General features: G+C 56.2%; 1 protein-coding gene across 6 annotated transcripts; it reads left to right on the plus strand.

The window, feature by feature from the left end:
- Positions 1–1,017: 1,017 nt before the first annotated feature.
- WDR4 (WD repeat domain 4) lies at positions 1,018–19,426 on the plus strand. 6 transcript variants are annotated; one of them, XM_019803005.2, is made up of 10 exons: positions 1,024–1,187; positions 2,904–2,969; positions 3,676–3,819; positions 7,903–8,059; positions 8,762–8,874; positions 11,372–11,432; positions 14,930–15,028; positions 16,786–16,850; positions 17,755–17,938; positions 18,841–19,426. In XM_019803005.2, exons 1-10 carry the CDS (start codon positions 1,024–1,026, stop codon positions 19,123–19,125), a joined length of 1,338 nt encoding a protein of 445 aa, XP_019658564.2. In that variant the 3' UTR covers positions 19,126–19,426. The 6 variants fall into 6 exon arrangements, with proteins under 6 accessions (XP_034511007.1, XP_019658566.2, XP_034511001.1 ...); XM_034655127.1 differs by having other exon boundaries at positions 1,025–1,187; positions 17,780–17,938; positions 18,841–19,015; XM_034655116.1 differs by lacking the exon at positions 3,676–3,819 and having other exon boundaries at positions 1,018–1,187.
- The last annotated feature ends 6 nt before the right edge of the window (positions 19,427–19,432 follow it).

A 19,432-nucleotide genomic window follows, 5' to 3' on the forward strand; every position in this document is an offset into this window, starting at 1 on the left:
TTAATCAAATAAACATGAATACAAATAACGAAAAGGCAGGGAAGGCTTCCCTGATTGATGATGCCACTGAAATGAAATTGAGTGACTGGAATTAACTAGTTACAGTAAATAGATGGGGTGCTGGAGAGAACATTTCAGGCAGAAAGAATGACATGTGCTAAGGCCCAGGGGCGAGTGCATTGTGCCAACGAATGGAAGGGCAGTCATGGCTACAGCACAGAGAATGAAAGGGACTGCTGGGGAAAGAGGCTGCGGAGTAGATGGGGGCCAGACCACAGGCTCGCTAGACCATGATTAGGACTTGGGTCTTTGCCATGAAAGCAACGAGCATACACCTGTAGGTTTTAAGCAGGGGATGCAATGATCAGATTTGTGTTCTGCGAGGATGTCTCTGGCTTCGGTGTGGCAAGCGGATCTGTGGGGGTCAAGGGCAGCAGCGGGACTGCTGCGGTTTGGACAGTGGACGGAGATGGAGAGAAGGGGCATGCAGCAGAGGGATTTAAGTGACTCGATGAACAGGGTGGGGTGTGTGGGCGGCGGCGCGTCTTGAGAAGTCACCCTGTTCGAATGGTGATCGGTGATGCCACAGTCCATGAACAGAAGAACACGGGCAAAGAGCTATCGCTGAGGATGGGAGAGACTTGGGGCGTCTGGGGCTGACCTCCGAAGGGAAGGGGCGGAGGCTCCCTTCCAGCTCCTGAGCTCTGAGCTGCCCCGGACTGCTGTGGGCTCATTCCCACCCACCTCTGGCAGGAACGCTTACTAAGAGCCCAGCATATATCAGCAGGACCACGTCGCTCAGCTGCAGCGGTGAAAGATCCAGAGCGGCCCTACCCAGTGTGGAGAAAAGAACAACGCTCCGCATGCGTTCCCACGTGGGCGTGTATCCCCTCCGCACCAACCCGGCCACCCACGGAGCAGACACCACCGCAAGGGCGAAGGCTGAGAGCGCTTTTTGCGCGTGCCCGCGGCTTCCGCCACCGCGGGGGCGGGCCGAGTGGCGTCACCTCGCGTCGCCTGCGCATGACGTCACTGTGCGGCACCGGCAGGAAGAGGGGCTCGGCGGCGCACGTGGGGGGCGGCGCGGCGGGCGGGCAAATGGCGAGTTCCGCGGGCTTGGCTCTGTGCGGGCAGGTGCTGGTGGTGCGGGGCGGCAGCCGGTTCCTGGCCACCTCCACTGCGAACAGGTGAGGGGGCTGTCCCTGCAGCGGGGAGCTCCGGCTGCGGGCGCGCGTCGGGGCCTGGAGAGTCACATTCCCTCGCGACGCCCGCCCTGGGGAGGACCCCCGGCGCCTCCCGCCGCCTCCTCGGCCGGGCCACGTGCCCGCGCCTCTTCTCAAGACCCGCCTCCGGCGCGCCCCTCGCCGGCTGCAGCTGGCCTCGCGTTCTCTGCCGGGTCGGCGCCGGACGCTTCGGGACGCTGGGGGGCGGGTCACGTGGGGCGACGGGGGCCTGAACTCGGCCCCCGCGCTGTCTCGGAGTCGGCGCGGCGGCCACCCCCGCCCTGGGGCGTGGGAAGGAAGGCCATCCTTGCCCTCGGGGAACCGGTCGGGCCTGAGTCCCGGGCGCACTCCTTCTCTCCTCCCTCTCAAGGCGTGGCGCCTGCCCCCCTCGCCCGCAGGCCTTGAGCCCGCTCTGCCTGCCCTTCGGGACTCTAGGTCTTACCCTCCCCAGTGCGCCTGCACACGGGTCTGCTTTAGCTTGCCCCAGTTTCATGCTCCTTCTCGCACAGGATTTTTAACAATAAGTGTTGATCGAATAGTCTTGTCCCATGGTCAGTTTCGGCCCCTTGCATTTTTCCCGGGGTAGTTTGGGTTCATACTTGAAACGGACGATGTGTCTGTCGAATGTAAATACACTTTCTGCTCTTTGCTCAAAGCTGGGTTTTGGAAATCCAAATCAGTGCTAGATTTAGTTTTCACAAAAACTTTGCTCACAAACTTGTGGTATATTCCAGATTATTTTTAGAGGTTGATGGTATCTGACATGCCACTGGGAGGCAGGGGTTTATTACACTTGATATTACATTTGATACATATCAAGTGTAATAAAGCCATCATTTTTTTTTAAAGATTCATTTTTCTGTATTTGAGACAGAGCATGAGCAGCGGGGGACGGGGGGGGGTAAGGACAGAGGAAGGGGGAGAAGCAGACTCTGCGTTGAGCAGGAGCCCAACAGGGGGCTGGATCCCAGGACCCTGGGATCATGGCCTGAGCCGCCCAGACATCCCCCCCACCGCCTTTTTTTTTTTTTTTTTAAGATTTTATTTATTTATGTGACAGAGAGACAGCCAGCNATGGCAAAGTTTCTGACTCAGAGAACCACTCTTTGCAGCACCGTAGTGTTCCATGGGAAAAGAGTCTGAGCCCGGTTACTTCAAAGGCTATAAGTTTGTACAAATGCCTGGTCTCTGCCAAGCACTGGAAGGGCAAAGATGGGCATAAACTGCAGAGAGCTAAGGGTCTGACTCCTGTGCTGGCAGGTACAGGCAGCCATGGGAGCTTCGTTGGGTAGTTGAGACATTTTTAAATGGTGGCAGTTTTAAATCTGGATGCAGGAATCTCATCAAAAAACATCAGAACATAATTTCTTCTAACATACCCGTCTTGCATTGATTTTCTAGGGCATGAAAGAATAATGTATTACTTCTGTTGAGTTTTTGTCTTTATCTCTTTTACTTAACAGATTATTTGGTATGGAACCATGTCAGTGGTGTATGGCAAATCTGAAAAGATGAAGTAACGAAAGCTCCTCAGCCTTTCTCTGCAATAACTATACCCAGACAATTTCTTGTGGATGAGACCCTTAATTTATTGAGTACAAGAATATCTGTGCTCCAGGAAAAAAACCTCACATTTTTATCATAAAGTGCTCCCTTTAAAATCTTTCTGTTTTTCCTTAGTGATGGTGACGTTCTCTTCACATATGATTGCAGCACTGCAGGAAAGAAGTCAGAAGAAAATAAAGGGTGAGATAATGGGGCAGTCTCTTCAGGCCTAATCATGGCTGGACTAAATGGGATGGGGTAGCCTAAGAAATGAATTGTCTCACTGAGGAACTTGCTGATGCACCGAATTCTTCGTTTCTGTTTACACTGCCCTGTGCATGAACCACCTCGGGAAAGAAACGTGGAACTAACTTTAATTTGGTGTTAAGAATAGTAGGGTTTTTCTAAATACTTTTAGTTTCTGTCAGTAACTAACTCTCGTGGGCATCTTAAAATAATGCAGTGTATGCGTTGAAGTTAGCTTTAGTTAATTGAAAGATAAGGAAAGCAGAGAGTGATGATTTTGCATGGTGCCTTTTTCTAGAAAAATTGACCTTATGTCTCAGTTTTTTTTTTTTTTAATACGATTTAACCCTTGACTTAGTCTTCAATTTGTACATGTCTGTGTGGGAGTGGACCGTGGATCCCAGAGGGTCTTTCTGGCTCAGCTCTTTGTATTCTGGTGTGTGTGCTGAGAGATTTTTCTGTTTAATTAGATTTACTCCGTAAAAATTACAGCTGTTTTGAACCTCCCCTTGTCCACTTAATATGCATTTATATTCTGGCTATGTGAACCTTGTGCCATTTTCTGTCTCTGCTCATGTTATAAATGAACAAGGCCAGCCTGGAGGAATGCAGCCTTGTTTACTCAGGTAAGCCCTGATCGTCCTTGTCTTCTCTTTCTCAGGGAGGACGGGCAGTCCGTGGATAAGGGGAGTGACACGATTCTGGCGTCCACCTTTGCCAAGTCGGGCCGCTATTTTGCTTTAACTGATGACAGTAAGCGTCTGATTCTTTTCCGTACAAAACCATGGCAATGTCTGAGTGTCAGGTATGAAATGCTAACGTTGAATAATTACCATGTTGAACGCACAGCTTACACTTGCATGCCCTCAGTGATAGTGACAGTGACAGCAAACAAGCAGCTAACACGTAGTCTCAGCCACGTGCTGGGTGCTGTTGTCAGCGCCTTATGTGTGTTAACTGATTGGATCCTCAAAACAACCCTGTGCAAGGGGGGCGGGGGCGTTGTTCTCACCCACATTCCTGGCTGGAGCCTGGAAGCTGATCCCGGTCAGTCAGCTTGGAGGGCAGAGCTGGGCCCTGCCCTGGTCACTCTGGCTCCAGAGTTGATACCCCTGGCCACTATGCCATCCTGCTTTCCAGTGTTCCTCCAGCCTCGTGCTGGCAGAAATGAAGAAAATTAGCAGGCTTAGGAGAGGAGGTGCTAGGTGATGCTGATACAGGCCCTGGGCAGGTGTAAATTTCTCTTGGGTCCTGACAGTGTCCTGATATAAGTTCTTTATTTCCTCAGGCAGGTGAGGGCTGGAATTATGATGTCTGTGACCGGGGTGGAAACACCCACACGGAGCAGAGTCAGCCTTCCTCTCATCCTTGCCTCCCTGAGGCTGCATGGCTTAAGTGTCCCTTGAGAGTAACAGATAAATACATGCAGGTTGTGTTTGAACTATCTCGCAGCAAGGTTAGGATTTCACTTTGTAGCTGGCTCACACCTGTATTGGGGAGAGCTATGCTTGTTGGATTCCTCTTGCATCTTATTTTCTAAGAAGAGTAAAAAGGCACATTGCAGGTGGCAGTCTTTGTTGGTATGTGCACCCGCTTGGGGGTAGCGCTTCATCCTGAACTTGGGACAAGGGGACGCCCACACAGCTGGTCCACACGCCCCTGCGTCCTGTGGCGGCTCTTGCACCTTGACTGGAGGGCGAGGAACCAGGGTTTCTGGTGGGGCTCTGGCCATTCCCTGAGGGCTCCTGGCATTGTGCAGGGTCTGGAAGGAGGAATCTAGACTTTTCTTGCCTGTCAGTGGATCCCTGTGGCTGTCAGGCTATCAGGGAATGGAGGGCGAGGTCTCTGGAGTGTAAGGCTCGGTGGGTATTCAGGCACAGAGGCCGATGTGTACATGTCTGGTTCCCTTTGCAGTGTGTTCTGGCGGTGTTTGAGGGGAAGAGGCTGTGTTTTTGTTTTGTCTTTTGAAGGTAGTGTTTTGGCAGTTGTCTTTGTGTAAAGATCTAGGAACACTCTGGGGTGGGCAGTTCCATGTTAGCAAACAGTGGTTGGCACCTGGCTTTTTTTTTTCCTGTTTAATTGTATTTTTCATCTTGGTTTTTGCATTGACGTCAGCAAAATAGCTTTGTGTCGGAAACCTCTGTGATAGGCGTGCGGGGCCTCTCGTGTTGCCTGTGGAAGGTACGTTGCGTGTGCAGACGTTGCTTGCAGGACCCTGGATAACTCCCATCCTGCCTGTGTCAGCCACTGAATGAATGAAGGGGTCCGGCCAGATCATGTGTCAGGTCTAGGGGCTGCACTTCTCAGGTTGCCTTGTCCTGTGGCTGTACGTTGATCTCAGCGTAAGATGTGCTGCTGCCTGGTCCAGCAGCTGTTACCCTTGGTGGGGGGGCACGGACAGATAGACCCCTTCCTTGGAAAAACACCCATCCTCTACGCGTCTGACATTCAGTTCAGTGTTGAGGGTGTCCTGGGCCTGTATTATCCACATTTGACCAAGGAGCTCTCCAGTGGCTTTAATACTTAACCATGGAGGGTCTTAAGGAAAAGCCTAGATGGAAATAGTGGGTAGCAGTGATTGGTTTCAAGGTTTCAGTTCACGATGACAAAGGCCCAGAACCGAGGCCAGGTTTTCTGAACTAAAGAGGGTCACTAGGGGTTACGTGATTTTTTCTATTGTGATATGTGCATTTATTAGTGAGAAATCTTATGTAGGAAATCACACTGCTGCAGAAAATGCCTGTTTTGAAATACTGCGAATATGTGGAAAGGCAAAGCCCCAGGAAATGCGATTGTTCTGCCCGAAGCTGCCTGGCTGCTGGGGGTGTGTGGTGTCGGGAACTTGGTATCCTTGGTGCCCTGCAGGGCCTGGTAGGCCACAGGGCCCCCGCATACTCTGTTTTGTTGAACAAGTGTGGCTTGCCGGAGGTGGGCTTGGGTGGGCACCAGCCCCGTGTGGGAGATCTCAGGGCTCAGCCACCTGACCAGCAGTGCTCTGCTTGGCGGTGGCAGAGGGGAGAGGGTCAGGCTGGCCCTGGGGGGCATGAGGATGGGAATGCTGGGCTCTGAACCCTGTGACTCTGTGGAGAGAGGGGGGAGTGCAGAGACCCCAAAGATGGGTGAGGCCCACACCTTCTGATGGGGCAAAGTGGCCAGCCACCCACCGTCCGGTCTCATGACCTGTCTGCCCACGTCTGTGACCTGACCCCTCAGACACTCACCCTCACCTGCTCTGTACAGCCAAGCAGTGTCCTGGAGTCCTTACCAGGACTAACTTGGCCTGAGAAGATGAAAGCCCCCTCCACTGGCAGAGGACAAAGGGACAAGATTCTGGACTGGGCTGGGGCGGTGGGGGCGGGCAGTGGCCGGTGCTCGTGTGAGTCCATGCCCGAGACTCCTGCGGGACCGGCCCAGGCCACTGCTTTGGCCTGATGGCCGCGTGGCTGCCCGTCTGAATGCACAGTGGCATCTCGGTGACCGCGTGCTCGGGGAGTTGATTAGTCTTGCCTGGAGCCCCATGCTCTTCTGTTGTTTTCTCCATATTGATACCGCTCCTTGTCCTTCTGGGGCTCCCCCGGCTCAGGTGCGTGCAGGAGGGGGTTCAGCGCGGTGGGTGGCGGAGCCCCAGGACACGGCTGCAGGCCCGCTGCCCTGCATTTTCTGTCCTTCTGTCCTGAGCTTCCAAGAACTCGGGAGGTCTTTGTGTGGTCCCCGTGTGGGAAACGTGGCTTCTTCGAGCCTTAGTTTCTCTTTCAAGTGACGTGTGGGGCCCCAGCTGCAGGGAGCCGGGCACCGTGTGCACAGACAATGGCTCGTGTTGGAAAGTCGGTTCTCCACCTGCCCCGGTAACAGGAGGGCAGGGACTGCTGCTCTTTTGAGGACAGCCACAAATGTAGGTAATGCGGACAAATCTGGTGTTCGTGTGCGAAGCAGGGCACACGTGGTATCTGCTGTAGGATGAAAAGTAAGGGTCTTGCCTTGTGGAAAGCACGTTCTGCTGTAGAGATGCCGGTAGAAGGGAGGTGAACGGTGAGAGCGCGAGCGGGAGGAAGCTGCACACACCCCGCTCGCCACCAGTAGTGAGACCCCGGAGGAGGAGGGGTGCGTGTGGCGGGAGCTGTAACTTTGTTCTTAGGCTGGCACAGTGTGGAACCAACCGGCAAATGTGATGGGTCTTGCGAATCTGGACCAAAGGTTTGAATTTGGAGCATGTTAGCCGTCACACAGCTTGAGCTGGAACGCAGACCTCCCCAGCAGTGCGTGCCATTCGTGATGGCTTGCTCGCCTTCCTTCGGAGTTGTCCCGTGGGGGAGGGACAGCCGAGTGCCGCGCGGGCTGACGTGTGTGTGGCCCCGTCCTCAGGGGCGTTGTGCAGGAGCAGCACAGGTGGGATTCCCACATGGCAGGGCCCCGGGCTGGGGTGTGGACTTGGTGGTCCCAGATGGGAAGCTGCAGGGGTAGGAGGGCCCTACCCCTACGTGGTGTGTGTGCTTCTGGGTCTGATCAGAGCACATTGGGTGTTTATGAAGTTGACCTTTTTCTTCCCCAGAATGCACAGTAGAGGTGCTGGGGTCAAGGGGCAATTCTCCCAACATTTTAATATGATAGTCTTAAAACAGCAAATTTGAGAAGATTTCACACTGGACGCCTAGATGTCCACCACCCAGATTCTGCTATCACAAAGGCAAAGATATTCCAAAGTAAAATTGGTCTAAGGCATTGGCTTGGTTTCTGTTCTCTTAATCGCTTTTTTTGGCACGGCCTTTGGTGACTGGAAGGGGAGACACGTGTGGGGCTGACAAACCAGCAGAAGGTCCAGCCTGCAGGTCTGTCGGCCCATCTCGTGCTGACCTGTGCAAGCCGACTGTGGGGGTCTCTTGCCTTCCAGGACCGTGGTGAGGAGGTGCACGGCCCTGACCTTCACGGCCTCGGAGGAGAAGCTTTTGGTGGCCGACAAGTCTGGGGATGTTTATTCCTTTTCGGTGTTGGAGCCACAGGAATGCGGCAAGCTTGAGCTTGGGCACCTGTCGATGCTGTTGGATGTGGTACGTGGGTGATGGGCTTAATTAAGTCTGCTACAGTCAGCTGGGGGCAGGGGCAAGGGGTCTGATGGGGAGGTGAGGCCGGGTCTGTGAGCCCAGCTCTCGGGGTTTGGGTTCTGTAGCAGGGACAGCTCTGCAGATCTGTGAGCGGGAGCTCGTGGGATGGAATTCAGGATGGTGAGGCTGGCATGGTGAATGCCCATGGGAGTTGGCTGGGTGGTTCCGGATTTAAGGGACAGCCTGGGTTGGGTGACATGGTAGAGGAGGCGTGTGGGAAGGGCAGGCACCATCTCAAGGCCTAAGCTTGTCCTCGTGCTTTACGGGCCTCATCTCAGTGTCCTTCCAGCCCCTGAGCCAGGAGCTGTTTCCCCGAGAGGCCTGGTGAGGGCTGGGAGCAGCTAGTGGGAGTTGGAGCTGGGGTGGGACCCGATCAGAGAGGCAAGGACAATAAGGGAGGGGTTCTTGAAGGAAAAACCCCCAGGACTTTGTGACTGGCTGGCCACAGGGACACTTGAAGGAGGAAGGAGAGGAAGGCGAGCAGGTGCTGGAGGCCGTGGGGCGTGGGGCAGGTGGTAGGGAGGAGTTGCGTTGAAATGGGCATCTGGACACGGCTGTGGCACCGTGTAGAGCTAGGGACAGGTCCTGGGGGTGGGGGTCGGGGGGCCAGCTCTGGTCTCCCTCACCAGCAGGTCTGTCCGTGTGCAGGCCGTGAGTCCCGACGACCGCTATGTCCTCACTGCCGACCGGGACGAGAAGATCCGGGTCAGCTGGGCCGTGGCGCCGCACAGCATCGAGTCCTTCTGCCTCGGTCATGCAGAGTGAGTCCCCTTCCTGCCCCACAGGAGGAAGCTCAGGCTCGAAGCACGGGTGGGCCGCTCAGCTTGGGCAGCCGGTGGTGAAGCTCCTGGGGCCTCCTGCTTCCTGGCGAGGGCCTTGGGGAAGAGGGACAGCCTCGCGTGAGCGACACTGCCCAAGGCAGCTTGCTCCCCAGTGAGGCCCCGTTCGGTGTGGGCTTCTGCCCAGGGGCCGTCAGAACCTCCACCTCTTCCTTCTCCCTTCCCATGTGTGTCGGGGAGGTTTTCTTGTCAGCACTGAGGTCTGACACCCCAGGGTGTGGTCACTGCACACGGTGGTGGTGGCACTGCCCATGGGAGCCAGCATAGCGCTATGTGTAAGAGGCCTTCACTCTAAGCCCTCCACCTCCCACCATTAGTGCTCACCAGTGATCCCCACGTGGCCTCCGGGCGAGGGCTTGTTTCCAGAACACTCCTTCCTCAGCATAGATGCCTGTCAGTGCCTACAGTGGTTGGCAGCCGGTGAGGGGGTGTGTGCCAGGGGGAACATACTTGGGTAATTTGAACGGTCCAGGACTTACATCACCTCTGAGCCCGGGTGGCGGTCCTTCCTTTATGACTTCTTTTCTGCCAGATGAGCTCTCTTCTAGCAATTGAATTTTGACATTTTGCAAGGGAGGCATTTCTAAGGAACGCTACTCTTCTCGAGTTCAAGGCTAATTACAGTGTGAGGAGAGGAGAAGCCCCCCCCCCTTTTTTTAAGATTTTATTTATTTATTCAACAGAGACAGCCAGCGAGAGAGGGAACACAAGCAGGGGGAGTGGGAGAAGGAAGNTCCCCCCCTTTTTTTTTTAAGATTTTATTTATTTATTCGACAGAGACAGCCAGCGAGAGAGGGAACACAAGCAGGGGGAGTGGGAGAGGAAGAAGCAGGCTCATAGTGGAGGAGCGATGTGGGGCTCAATCCCATAACGCCGGGATCACGCCCTGAGCCGAAGGCAGGCGCTTAACCGCTGTGCCACCCAGGCGCCCCAGAGGAGAAGCCCTTTGTTTTGTTTGCTAAAATGTTTAACACTACAGTATTGGAGACAGTGGGATACATCGGAGAGACTTAATTCTGGAGATTGCTCCTGTGTCCTTGGTTTTGAATGGAATGTAAAGTGACCTTTGTGAGGGTCGCTGGTGGCCGAGTTTGTAGCTCCTGACAGCAGATGTGGGCTTTAATTCAGCTTTCTAGTAATCCAGCATCCAGACTTACGTCATGTAAGCCCCGTGGCCTTCCCTCCATCGCTGTTTCTCACTGGGGTCTGCTGCCTCCCACCCCACCCCCACTGGCACACTCCTGCCTCAGGGCCTTTGCATATGCTGTCCTTGCTGATGGGCATGCTCCTCCCACAGGGCCCTGTGCTCTCTTCCACTTCTTCAGTGCCTGGTAGATGGCACTTGTTCCCCTCGTCCCACCCTGCTCTGCTTTTCTCTTAGCCTGCACCATCCAGACAGGAGCCCAGAGCCCTGAAGTCTGAAGTGAGATGTGCCGTGAGTGTATAAGACCTGATTTCGAAGACTTCATGTGAAAAAAATCATAAAAACAGCTTGTTATTGATTTTTAGTTTAGGTTATGTGTTGAGATGGTAATATTCTGGATAAATCGAGTTAAGGAAGAGTAGTGTCAGTTATTGTCATACGTGGTCACTTGCAAACGTAAATGGCATGGCCCGCACTGTGTTTATGTTGGGCTGTGCTCTACTGAGGCCGCCGCTGGCCTGTCCTGCCCGCGCCCTGGACGGAGGGCCTTTGTGGCTGCGCTCACTGCTGTCTCCAGCCCTCAGCACAGTGGCAGGCAGTGGGCACTCAGCAGGTACTTCAGTGAGTAAGGAGTAGAAATAGGTGTTTAAGAATCTTGTGTAAAATCTGTGCAAACTGGTTTCCGCCCCTTGAGTCGTTGAGGTGACTGACAGCCCCTATAAAGGCCGTCCTGTGTCAGGGGAGTGCTTGGGCCAGCCAGTCCTGGGCGTCCCCGGCAGCTGTGTGCTAGTGGTCACATTACCGCTGGGAGAGAAGCAGGGAAGGCTGTCCCCGTTGTGGGGCTCGAGGCTGGCTCACAGCCGGCAGACCCCGGGGTGAAGGCAGGAGGTCCGGTCTGTCTGCTGGCTGGTGTCGGCGGCTTGGCCTCCGCCCCTACTCTGTCCTGCAGGTCTCCTCCCGAGGCCCCTGTCATCACAGACCTGCAGGGAAGGTCTCGGGCCGTGAGCAGGGCAGCCGGAGCGAGCAGCACGGATGCTCATGGATCTTTCCAACAGTGTGGCTGGGGCCCCCTCCTGCTCGGGGGTTGTTGTGGCTGTTGGGGCCCGGAGAATGACACGGCGTGCTTCTCGCGCGTGCTCAGTGCTGTCTGACGACACATGGGCCCTGTGACAGTTGTGGCCGGGGGTCGGGTTTGGGGGAAGGCTTCTCCCTGCAGTGACGGATGTCGCAGTAGCACCCCGGAACTCGGCCCCTCTCTGCTGCTCTGCACTGTAGGTTCGTCAGCCGTGTCCTCGTGGTGCCCGACCACCCTGAGCTGCTGTTGTCTTCCTCTGGGGTAAGTGTCTTGTTCTGCCGTGTGCGCCTGCGGGTGCCTTTCGGTGGGGGGCCGTGCGGGGCATGGGTCTGCCAGCTGTGAGCTCTGCTGTTCCCACTTGTGGTTCTTTCACTTGGTGGCTGTCCACTAGATGGTGCTTGCTTTCCGAATTTCGGAGCAGACTGCGGCGGGCTCCTTGCTTCGGGCCTTCCGTTCGAGGGTGTGTGTGTGTCACGCTGGAGCGGGCTGTGAGGAGTGTGTTCTCAGGGCTGTCACGTCTGTAACAGCACGGTGATCTCCGTTCTGACAGTCGGTGCAAAGGCTTCTTCTGAGTCCCGGGGGACATGAGTTCCATCCAGTTACTGCTGTGCTGGCTCTTCACCCTGGCCCTCGGGCAGGGCACCTGGCGTTGGTGGGGGCCTTGATGGATCACGAAAGCTTGTATGTCCTGGCAGTTGGGGCTTGAAGCCATGGATGGTTTAGTGATCAGAGACTTGGCTCTGAGGAATAATCTTTAAAAGGATCATTAAGCCGTAGTTTTTGCCAAAGTGAAGGTTTTGAATTACTGATGGTGTCTCATTCTTCCTTTCTTTTCAGAAGCTCTGTCCTGTTCCTCCTGTCTTTCCTGCCCCTTAGTGTTTTATGGGACTCAGGTGCCTGGCGGCAGGAGCAGGGGGAGCTGCACGGGAGGCCCCTGAACCTAAGACTTAGGGTTTCTGGGTGGGGACAGTGGCCTCCCTGGCGTCCTGCAGACATCTGGCCACTGTCTGTGTGTCTGTGTCTCATTCCTTCACCATGTTTGTGTTCTCACGGTTTCTGCGGTCCCGTGTCCTATTCATCCCAGCCGTGCGGGGTCTTGCGATAGCAAACAAGAAAACAGATGGGGCTCGAGTCCCCAGAGGCAGCCAGTTTTTGTGAATTTTGCTGTACCTATATCTTCCAGTCTTTTTCATGTTAAAAAAAATATTCAAGCACCCAGAAAAGTAAAACGAACACCTTTGATTTTAGCGCCAGCTTGGCAAGTTTGGGCATTTTGCTCGTGATCCTGTTCGAAGATGCGGGAGGGCTTGTGCTCTGGCGGCGGGGCTGCGCTGCCCGCCGTGTGCCCCACACCTTGCAGAGTGCACTTTTCGTTTTTATTAGAAGCACATATACTTGTAAAGTGAAATTTTGCTGTTAGGCTGATAGTGCAAGATGGCCATGTCTCCCAGCGCCCCTGCAAGGTGCACCTTTAGGCCCTGCAGCCTTCTTAACGGCCGCCCCGCATATCCAGAGGACGAGAGCAATCGAGAAATAAGAGCACGGCTTTTCCGTGTGTTTTCCCGCTCTCTCTGTGGTGGTGTCATGCCCTTCATCCCCTTTCCTGATGGGCTGCACCTCCCGTAGCACCCCCTGTACTCATGTTCATCCTGTCTGTCTGTGTCTGTCTGTCTCTCATGTCTGTGTTTCAGAGCACTGCCTCTGATGGTGGAAGGAGGGTATTGTCATAAGGGTGCTGTCCTGGAAGTGCCCCTGACCCCCGATGCCTGGTGGGTGGGCGGGCGTAGAGCTCGAGGTGAGAGTTCCTCCCAGGGATTTGGAAGGTGTGGGGCCAGTGTATTCTCTGGTTGGTTTCTGTGCTTGGCTTTTTCCCCACTTCCACTTGAAAAGTCTGAGGCCATTCTGAGTTTGGCAGTTGGGGCCTTTTCTGTAGGATCTGTTCCCCTTCTCTGGACGTTTTGGGGCCCCTGTGCTCGGAAGTTGGGGGAGACGGGGGCTGGGCTCTGGAGACTGGCTTGCATGGTCAGTGGCCCCTGCGATTTGAGGTCCTTGGTCCCAGGAGTGTCCTCACTTGGGCGCTTCTCGAATCTGTGCTGTGGGATGTTGGGCTATGTTGCCTGGTTCTTTTTCTTTCCTTTGGCCTCTCATGTTCTGCTTCTGCTTTTTGGGACTTGTCCTCAACTTTGTTTCGTAGTGTCCTGTGGGGCTTTCATTTCTGCTGTTCCTGGTAATTGTCAGGAGCTTTTTCTTGCCCTCAGAGTGTTCTTTTCTTACTGCGCCCCGTTCGTCGGTCCCAAGTGGAGGATTTCTCATCTCTCCGAGCTCACGTGTGTTTCCTTCCCCTTGTGTGTCCACCTTTCCCAGTGGAGGTTTCCTGTGGGTGTCCTCTGGTCGCGTCTGTCCGTTTATGATGGGGACAGAGCACTGGCCAGCATGGCAGAGGCGCTGCGTCTGGGAGCCCAGGGTGTCAGAGTCGGGCACCTGTAGGCCATCTGGGTCAGCCCTCTTCTGGTGGTTACTTGGCCCAGTCTTCATCTTTCTGGGCGTCAGGCCTGTCCCCGTGCTCCGGGACGTGACTGGGGAGGGCCGGTGGTGCCCCTTGGTGTGGCTCTGGCATCCCTGAGACAGCGGTCTCTCACTCCCGGGCTCCATCCAGATGGTGAACCCGCGGCTCTGCAGGCCACAGGGGTGGGGAGTCCAGCTGCTCTGACTGCCCCCCCACCCCCCGCCGGTGGCTATGCTGCTGAGGGCCTGCTGGGCCCAGCCTGCTGTGTCGTGGCCTCCTGTGGTCGGTCCCCCACCTTCATCTGCTCCCAGATGGCCTCACCATTGTCTGGTGTCGTGATGTGTCTGTCCTTGAGGCCTCACGTCTCAGAAACATCCTTTTCCCGGTGGGGCAGCGGGAGGTTGGGGTGGGCGGGCCTTCACCTCCTTGTTTGTCTGCGGTTCCCGGTTCCCTGGAGGGTATTCTGTGCCTGCCGAGCCCCCGCACACCCCGGCTCTTCCGCTCTGGGGGACTCGCTCTTCTTCCTTTTCTCCCATTCGTTGAGGAACTCTGCATGTGCTGTGTCAGTGCCGTTTCGTTGGATTGCTTAGAATCCAGGCTTCTGGTGCACGTGGGCCTGTGCGTGCCTGTTGTCAGCGATGGAGTCTGGTGCCTGGGGTCGGGAGTCCCGGGATGCCGGCCGAGCAGACGAGCCAGCTAGGCTGTGGTTCCCTCCCTGTGTGTCCCAGTTGTTCTCAGATACGCAGTTCTTTCTCCGTCCTGTCCTTCCAGCGAGATGTGTGACGAGCAGTTGTCAATACGGGCTCTCTCTTGCGTTTCTGCTTATTTTTGGAGCACCAAGGCTTTCGGTACACATGCCAGTTTCCTTACAGGCTGCACCAAACGACAGTCTCACGGGTACTGAGTGGACGCCCCCTTTTCACCTGTTCCTGAACAGGGAGGCGGGACCCCACCCACATGTCTCCCGTGCGAACGTGTGACCCTTGAAACGTCTGTGTGTGTGCGCGCGTGTGCGCGTGTGTACAGCAGCTGCGGTCTCTGACGTCCTGCACGTAACGGGCAGGCTGTCTTGGGTCTTTTGCCTGTTCTGCCATGTGGGGGCCGTGGGTGTTTTGCGTGGCCGCAGGTCATCCCTGAGAGCAGGGTGCCACGGCGCTGGCTGCCGCTGAGCAGTGCTCCACCTCCTGCCAGAAGCCCCCGTGCTTGGAGGCTGTCCTCTCCCTGTGCGCTGACCTGTCTGTGCTGTGTGTAGGACTGCACCCTGAGGCTCTGGGAGTACCGAAGTGGCCGAGAGCTGCACTGCTGTCACCTGACCAGCCTGCAGGAGCCGGCAGAGCCGTGGGGTGACAAGGTAACGTCACGCTTCTGTCTCGGGTTTATTGGGGCTTGTAGGGCACCTCCCCAGTCACTGGGGTCCCATGAACAAAACTGCTTTGTGTTGGAGACCTGTCCTTGCTGTCAACACAGATGTCTTCCGGCTTGGGGGAGATCGTGTATTTCTGATTCTAAAGGTGCCTGTTCCCGTAAGTGGGAAATAACTCCTATCTCGCCTTACTTGTGTTTGAGCAGCTACGTTACAGAAATGCCTCCTCTAGTCCTGCTTGAAAATGGAAAAGATAGCGGTGCCTGAGCAGAGAGCATCTCCAGGGTTTAGAGGCAGTCAGGCAGCTGAGCACCCTTCCCGAGCCTCTCCCTTTGTCGTGGATTGATATTATGACCACCCCCTTACCCCGGGACCCCACACCGGCCAGTGTATCCCCAGGTCAGGTCACCTGGGCCTTTGGTTGTCAGAGATTTTCAGGGAGAATGTGTGGGCTGCCGTTTGGGGTGCTCGGGATTTTGTCGTCATGGACACCCAGCTCTGTGATGCTCCCGGGCTGGTGCCCTGCCCGGCTGAGGTCCAGGTTGGTCACCTGAGGACGGCCCCACCCGTTTTCCCAGAGGCCCTCCTGGGCTTGGCAGGGAGGGAGCAGTGTGTGTACGCGGCTCTCCAGGCCTGCAGAGCTGGCCCTTGGGGTGGTTTCTTGATGACTGGGGTGTCCTGGTTGTCCTCACTGGAGCTTTGCATTTTCCCCTGGGCCCCTGCCGGCCTGCAGGAGACTGGGCCAGAGTTGGAGGGCTCGTCGGCCTCCTCCTTGGGTTGGCTGTGCTCTCTCTTCCCCTCTGAGACTGCTCTGTAGCTGCTGCCCTTACTTGGCCTCAGAAGTGGGCAGGCCAGGCCTGACGACAGGCCGGAGCCTCAAGGACCCTGGGGCTGTGGCCGCCCAGCCAAATGGCTGCCTGTGCCCCCAGGTCAGCAGGCTCTGCTGCTCTGGCTGCCCGCTCATGGCACCTCCTGCTTGGGTGTCTGCAGTCCTGGTGCTTCCCTCCCCCCCGCCAAGCCATGGCGCACAGGCGCCTGATTTGTTCTGGTAACTTTATTTCACCTCTTGTTCTTTCACGTCCTCCTTCCTGTCCTCTCATTTATTCTCCTGGTGCTCTGGGATGGTGAGGTTGACTTTAGTCTCTTTCTAAGAGTGGGGGGAGTGTGCGGCAGAGAGGCGCCCATGAGTCAGCAGGTTTCTGACCTTGGGCCTGGCTTGTGTGGCCTGCGCAAGCTTTGGATGGCCCTGCCTCTTGGGCTCCTTGCTTCCTTCTCGAGAGCCCCTGGGGGCATGGCCCCTCCCCTTCCAGCTGGGCTTGGTGAAGCCAGGCCTTCTCCCCCACTTCTCCTGACTGGTGTCTGGACGTTCCTTCTCCAGGGTGTGCGGACCTTGCACATGCGATTGTGTCTTGTTAACAATCCTTTGGCTTCCCTGTCACCTCCTGTCCTTGCTTCTTGTTGGTCAGTTCCGTTGGCTTTGGAGACATTGAGGGAAGGCCAGAGCCATGGAGAGGCTTCTGCTATCTGCTGTGGCACACCGGAATTGTGAAACGGGTAGTCTGCTGGGTCTTTCTTTTCTCTTGCTGATTTCCAGAAAGTTCCAGGACTATTTTCTTGTTTTCCTTCCTTGACCGTCATGGCAGCTGTCAAAGTCTTGCTGTGCCTGGTCTCAGTTTGAACAGAACAGTCCAGAGTCGGGTCCCTGACAGGTGAAGGTGCTGTTACGTTGCTGCTTTTCCTTGCAGAGGTTCGCCGCGTCCAGGATCACTTACTGCAGCCAGGAGAGCTGCGTGGCGCTGCTGTGTGACTGGTGGGTGAGCTCACACGCTGACGGCTTGGCTTCAGGGTCCTGCACATCCCGTGCATCTGTAAGGCAGGGAATACGCGGGTCGTTCCATTGGCTCCGTGGGCTGTCGCCTTCGTTGGGAGGCTTCAGACCCTTTGATTCGTACAACCTGTCCCTGCAGTGAGTTTCGCTCTGGGAGGATGGCCGTTGCGTGACCCGTGTGGGTTCCTTTCTTTTGGGTGGGGTGGCGCTCTTGCTGTTTAAATTCACTAGCGTCCAACTGGTCTTTTGTGCAAGCTGAAGCCCCGCATGAGGGTCAGAGAAGTTGTAGGATACGCTTCAGTCCGCCCCTGAGGGCTGGCCCCGATAGAGCCCTCACACCCGGCCAAGGGCAGGTCCCAGGAGGGCCGCCCGAGGGCTCGGGTGCTGAGGAGGAGGCGTTGGGGAGCACGTGCCGTCCAGCAGGTTCCTGAGCATTGTTTAAGTGCCGGGCAGGTGACGGTGTTTCCGCACGCCTCGTTTGTCCTCCTAACAAGCCTGCAGGGGGCGCCTTCGTTTGTTTTAAAATAAGGGTGCAGGTTTAGAGGCAGGAGGCGCCTGAGCCCAGTGCCCGCACCGTTGGCCGCTGCAGTGGGACAGCCCCCTTTCCCGCGTCTCGTTCCTTCGTCCTGTACTGGTTCCCTGTCCTAGCGGGACAAGTTTACCCAGAGCTTACTGACCTAGACTTCTGTTAGTTCTTGGTTCCTGTGGCTCTTGGGTTGGGAGGTGGCTCAGCTAGGTGTCTCTGGCTGAGTCTCTTGGGAGCCTGCAGTCGAGATGCTGGCGGTGGCTGGATCTTATGTTCAGGGCCGATCTGGGCAGTGTCCAGTGACACCCACATGCGCCTAGTGGTAGTTGTAATAATGTTTCTCTCTTTCTTTGTGGAAAGTATTCCTGTGGTCTACATCTTCCAGCTCGATGCCCACAGACAGCAGCTGGGTTACAGACAGCAGCTGGCTTTTCAGCACAGAGTGTGGGACATTGTTTTCGAGGAGGGCCAGGGACTGTGGGTCCTGCAAGACTGCCGGGAAGCCCCCCTTGTGCTCTGCAGGCCTGTGGATGGCCGGTGGCAGGTGAGACATGTTGGGCCCCTGCTGCCCCTAAGCCTGTGGTGGGGGTGGCGGGGGGTAACAGCTGTGCCCATTCTCAGCTCGATCATGTCTTAATGCTGGGGGCTGTGTCCTTGGGGGGTGGTACCCGGAGGACTTGTGATGCAGGTTCAGGGAGCAGGGGTGCCTGGCCAGCTCCTTTAATGTCATGATGCCTGCAGGGTAGTTGCCCTCATCGGCATATTTTTTCTTGTGATTGTCCTGGTCACATGTCTTTAGCAGAGAAACCAGCAGTTTGTGTGGCTTGGCTGTGTGTCCTTGACGTTGGCAGGCTTAGCATGGCCTTGTATCTGGGGCACTGGAATCAGGAGTAGAGAAAGGCGTGTGGGCTGTGGGCTGAGCAAGCCTCTCCTCCCTGTGTGATGTGCGAACCTTACACTTCTCTGAGCTGGCTCGCCCATCTGTAAAGCGTGGCTGTCTCCTGCTTGTCCCGGATCTCCTAGGACACCGGGGGGAGGAGTCCGGTAGAGCACACCAGATACTGTGCCGATGGTCTCATCCTTTACCAAATGCTCACTTGATCGAGGGCTTTGGAGATGCCCCTGAACCTTTTGGCTCTTTTCGTCTAAAAAGCAGTGGCAAACAGAACGCCGTGAGCCGGCATGTGTCGTCTGCTGGGCTCTTCAGACAAGGTCACTTGTGAGCGAGTGTAGAACGCTGGCAGCCCACGTGTTGTGGGTCTCGGTCATGATGGGATGTGACTACTGTGTCTGTTGCGCCAGGCTGGCTGGTTGGTGTTGCCTGGTGCTCACGAGGGCCCGGCAGCCTGGACAGCGCCCGGCAGGTCTGTCTGTGCCTTTGCCGGCAGCACTGGGGCTGCAGTCCTGCGCCTTCCCGATAAATGTTTTCCGTTTGTCTTCTCTCAGGCTGATCCTGAAAGTGCCGCCTTAAGGAAGGTCTCTGCCCATCTTCAGAGGAATTGGGCCATGTTGGAAGGTGAGAGTGTGAGCACAGCCTGCTTTTCAGGACGATGTCCCGGATGGGCCACAGACAGGGCCAGCTTGCAGAATACCATACACAGTAGGAAACCCCTTCTGTGGGCGAGAGCCCAGGATATGTGGCATGTTCCCGTGTCCCCGTCCACAAGGCCGGCGGCTGGTCAGGGCACCGAGAAGCTGACCCACGCCCAGGCAGGGCGTCAGGGTGATTGAGCTGCATGGGAACCAGGGTCAGGGTTGGAGTCCTGTCCACCTCTTTGCCTTCAGGACTGTGTGTCGCAGGTCCTCTGGGTGGGGCTGCTAGTTGGTGGGCCTCCAGATGGAGTGGCAGATGACTCACGGGCCCCGAATGCTGGCTCTGAGTGACCACGTGTGTGTGGTTCCTGGCCACGAAGTCAGGCATGGGGACAGATAGTGGACTACCGTGGGTCTCCGTGGCCCAGGGTGGGTCCCAGTAGGAATACAAGGCCAAGGGAAGAGGAGAGGCAGTAGTGGGAAGGCGGACTCCCCCCCCCCCCCC

The sequence above is a fragment of the Ailuropoda melanoleuca genome, chromosome 1 (assembly GCF_002007445.2).
Source record: "Ailuropoda melanoleuca isolate Jingjing chromosome 1, ASM200744v2, whole genome shotgun sequence".
NCBI lineage: Eukaryota > Metazoa > Chordata > Mammalia > Carnivora > Ursidae > Ailuropoda > Ailuropoda melanoleuca.

Bases quoted from the DNA above. Each gene is read 5' to 3' on its own strand.
- WDR4 (XM_019803005.2), top strand. From the start codon at position 1,024: ATGACGTCACTGTGCGGCACCGGCAGGAAGAGGGGCTCGGCGGCGCAC. The intron at 1,188-2,903 runs GTGAGGGGGCTG...GTTTTTCCTTAG, and splicing joins GCCACCTCCACTGCGAACAG to TGATGGTGACGTTCTCTTCA. The intron at 17,939-18,840 runs GTGAGACATGTT...GTCTTCTCTCAG, and splicing joins CTGTGGATGGCCGGTGGCAG to GCTGATCCTGAAAGTGCCGC.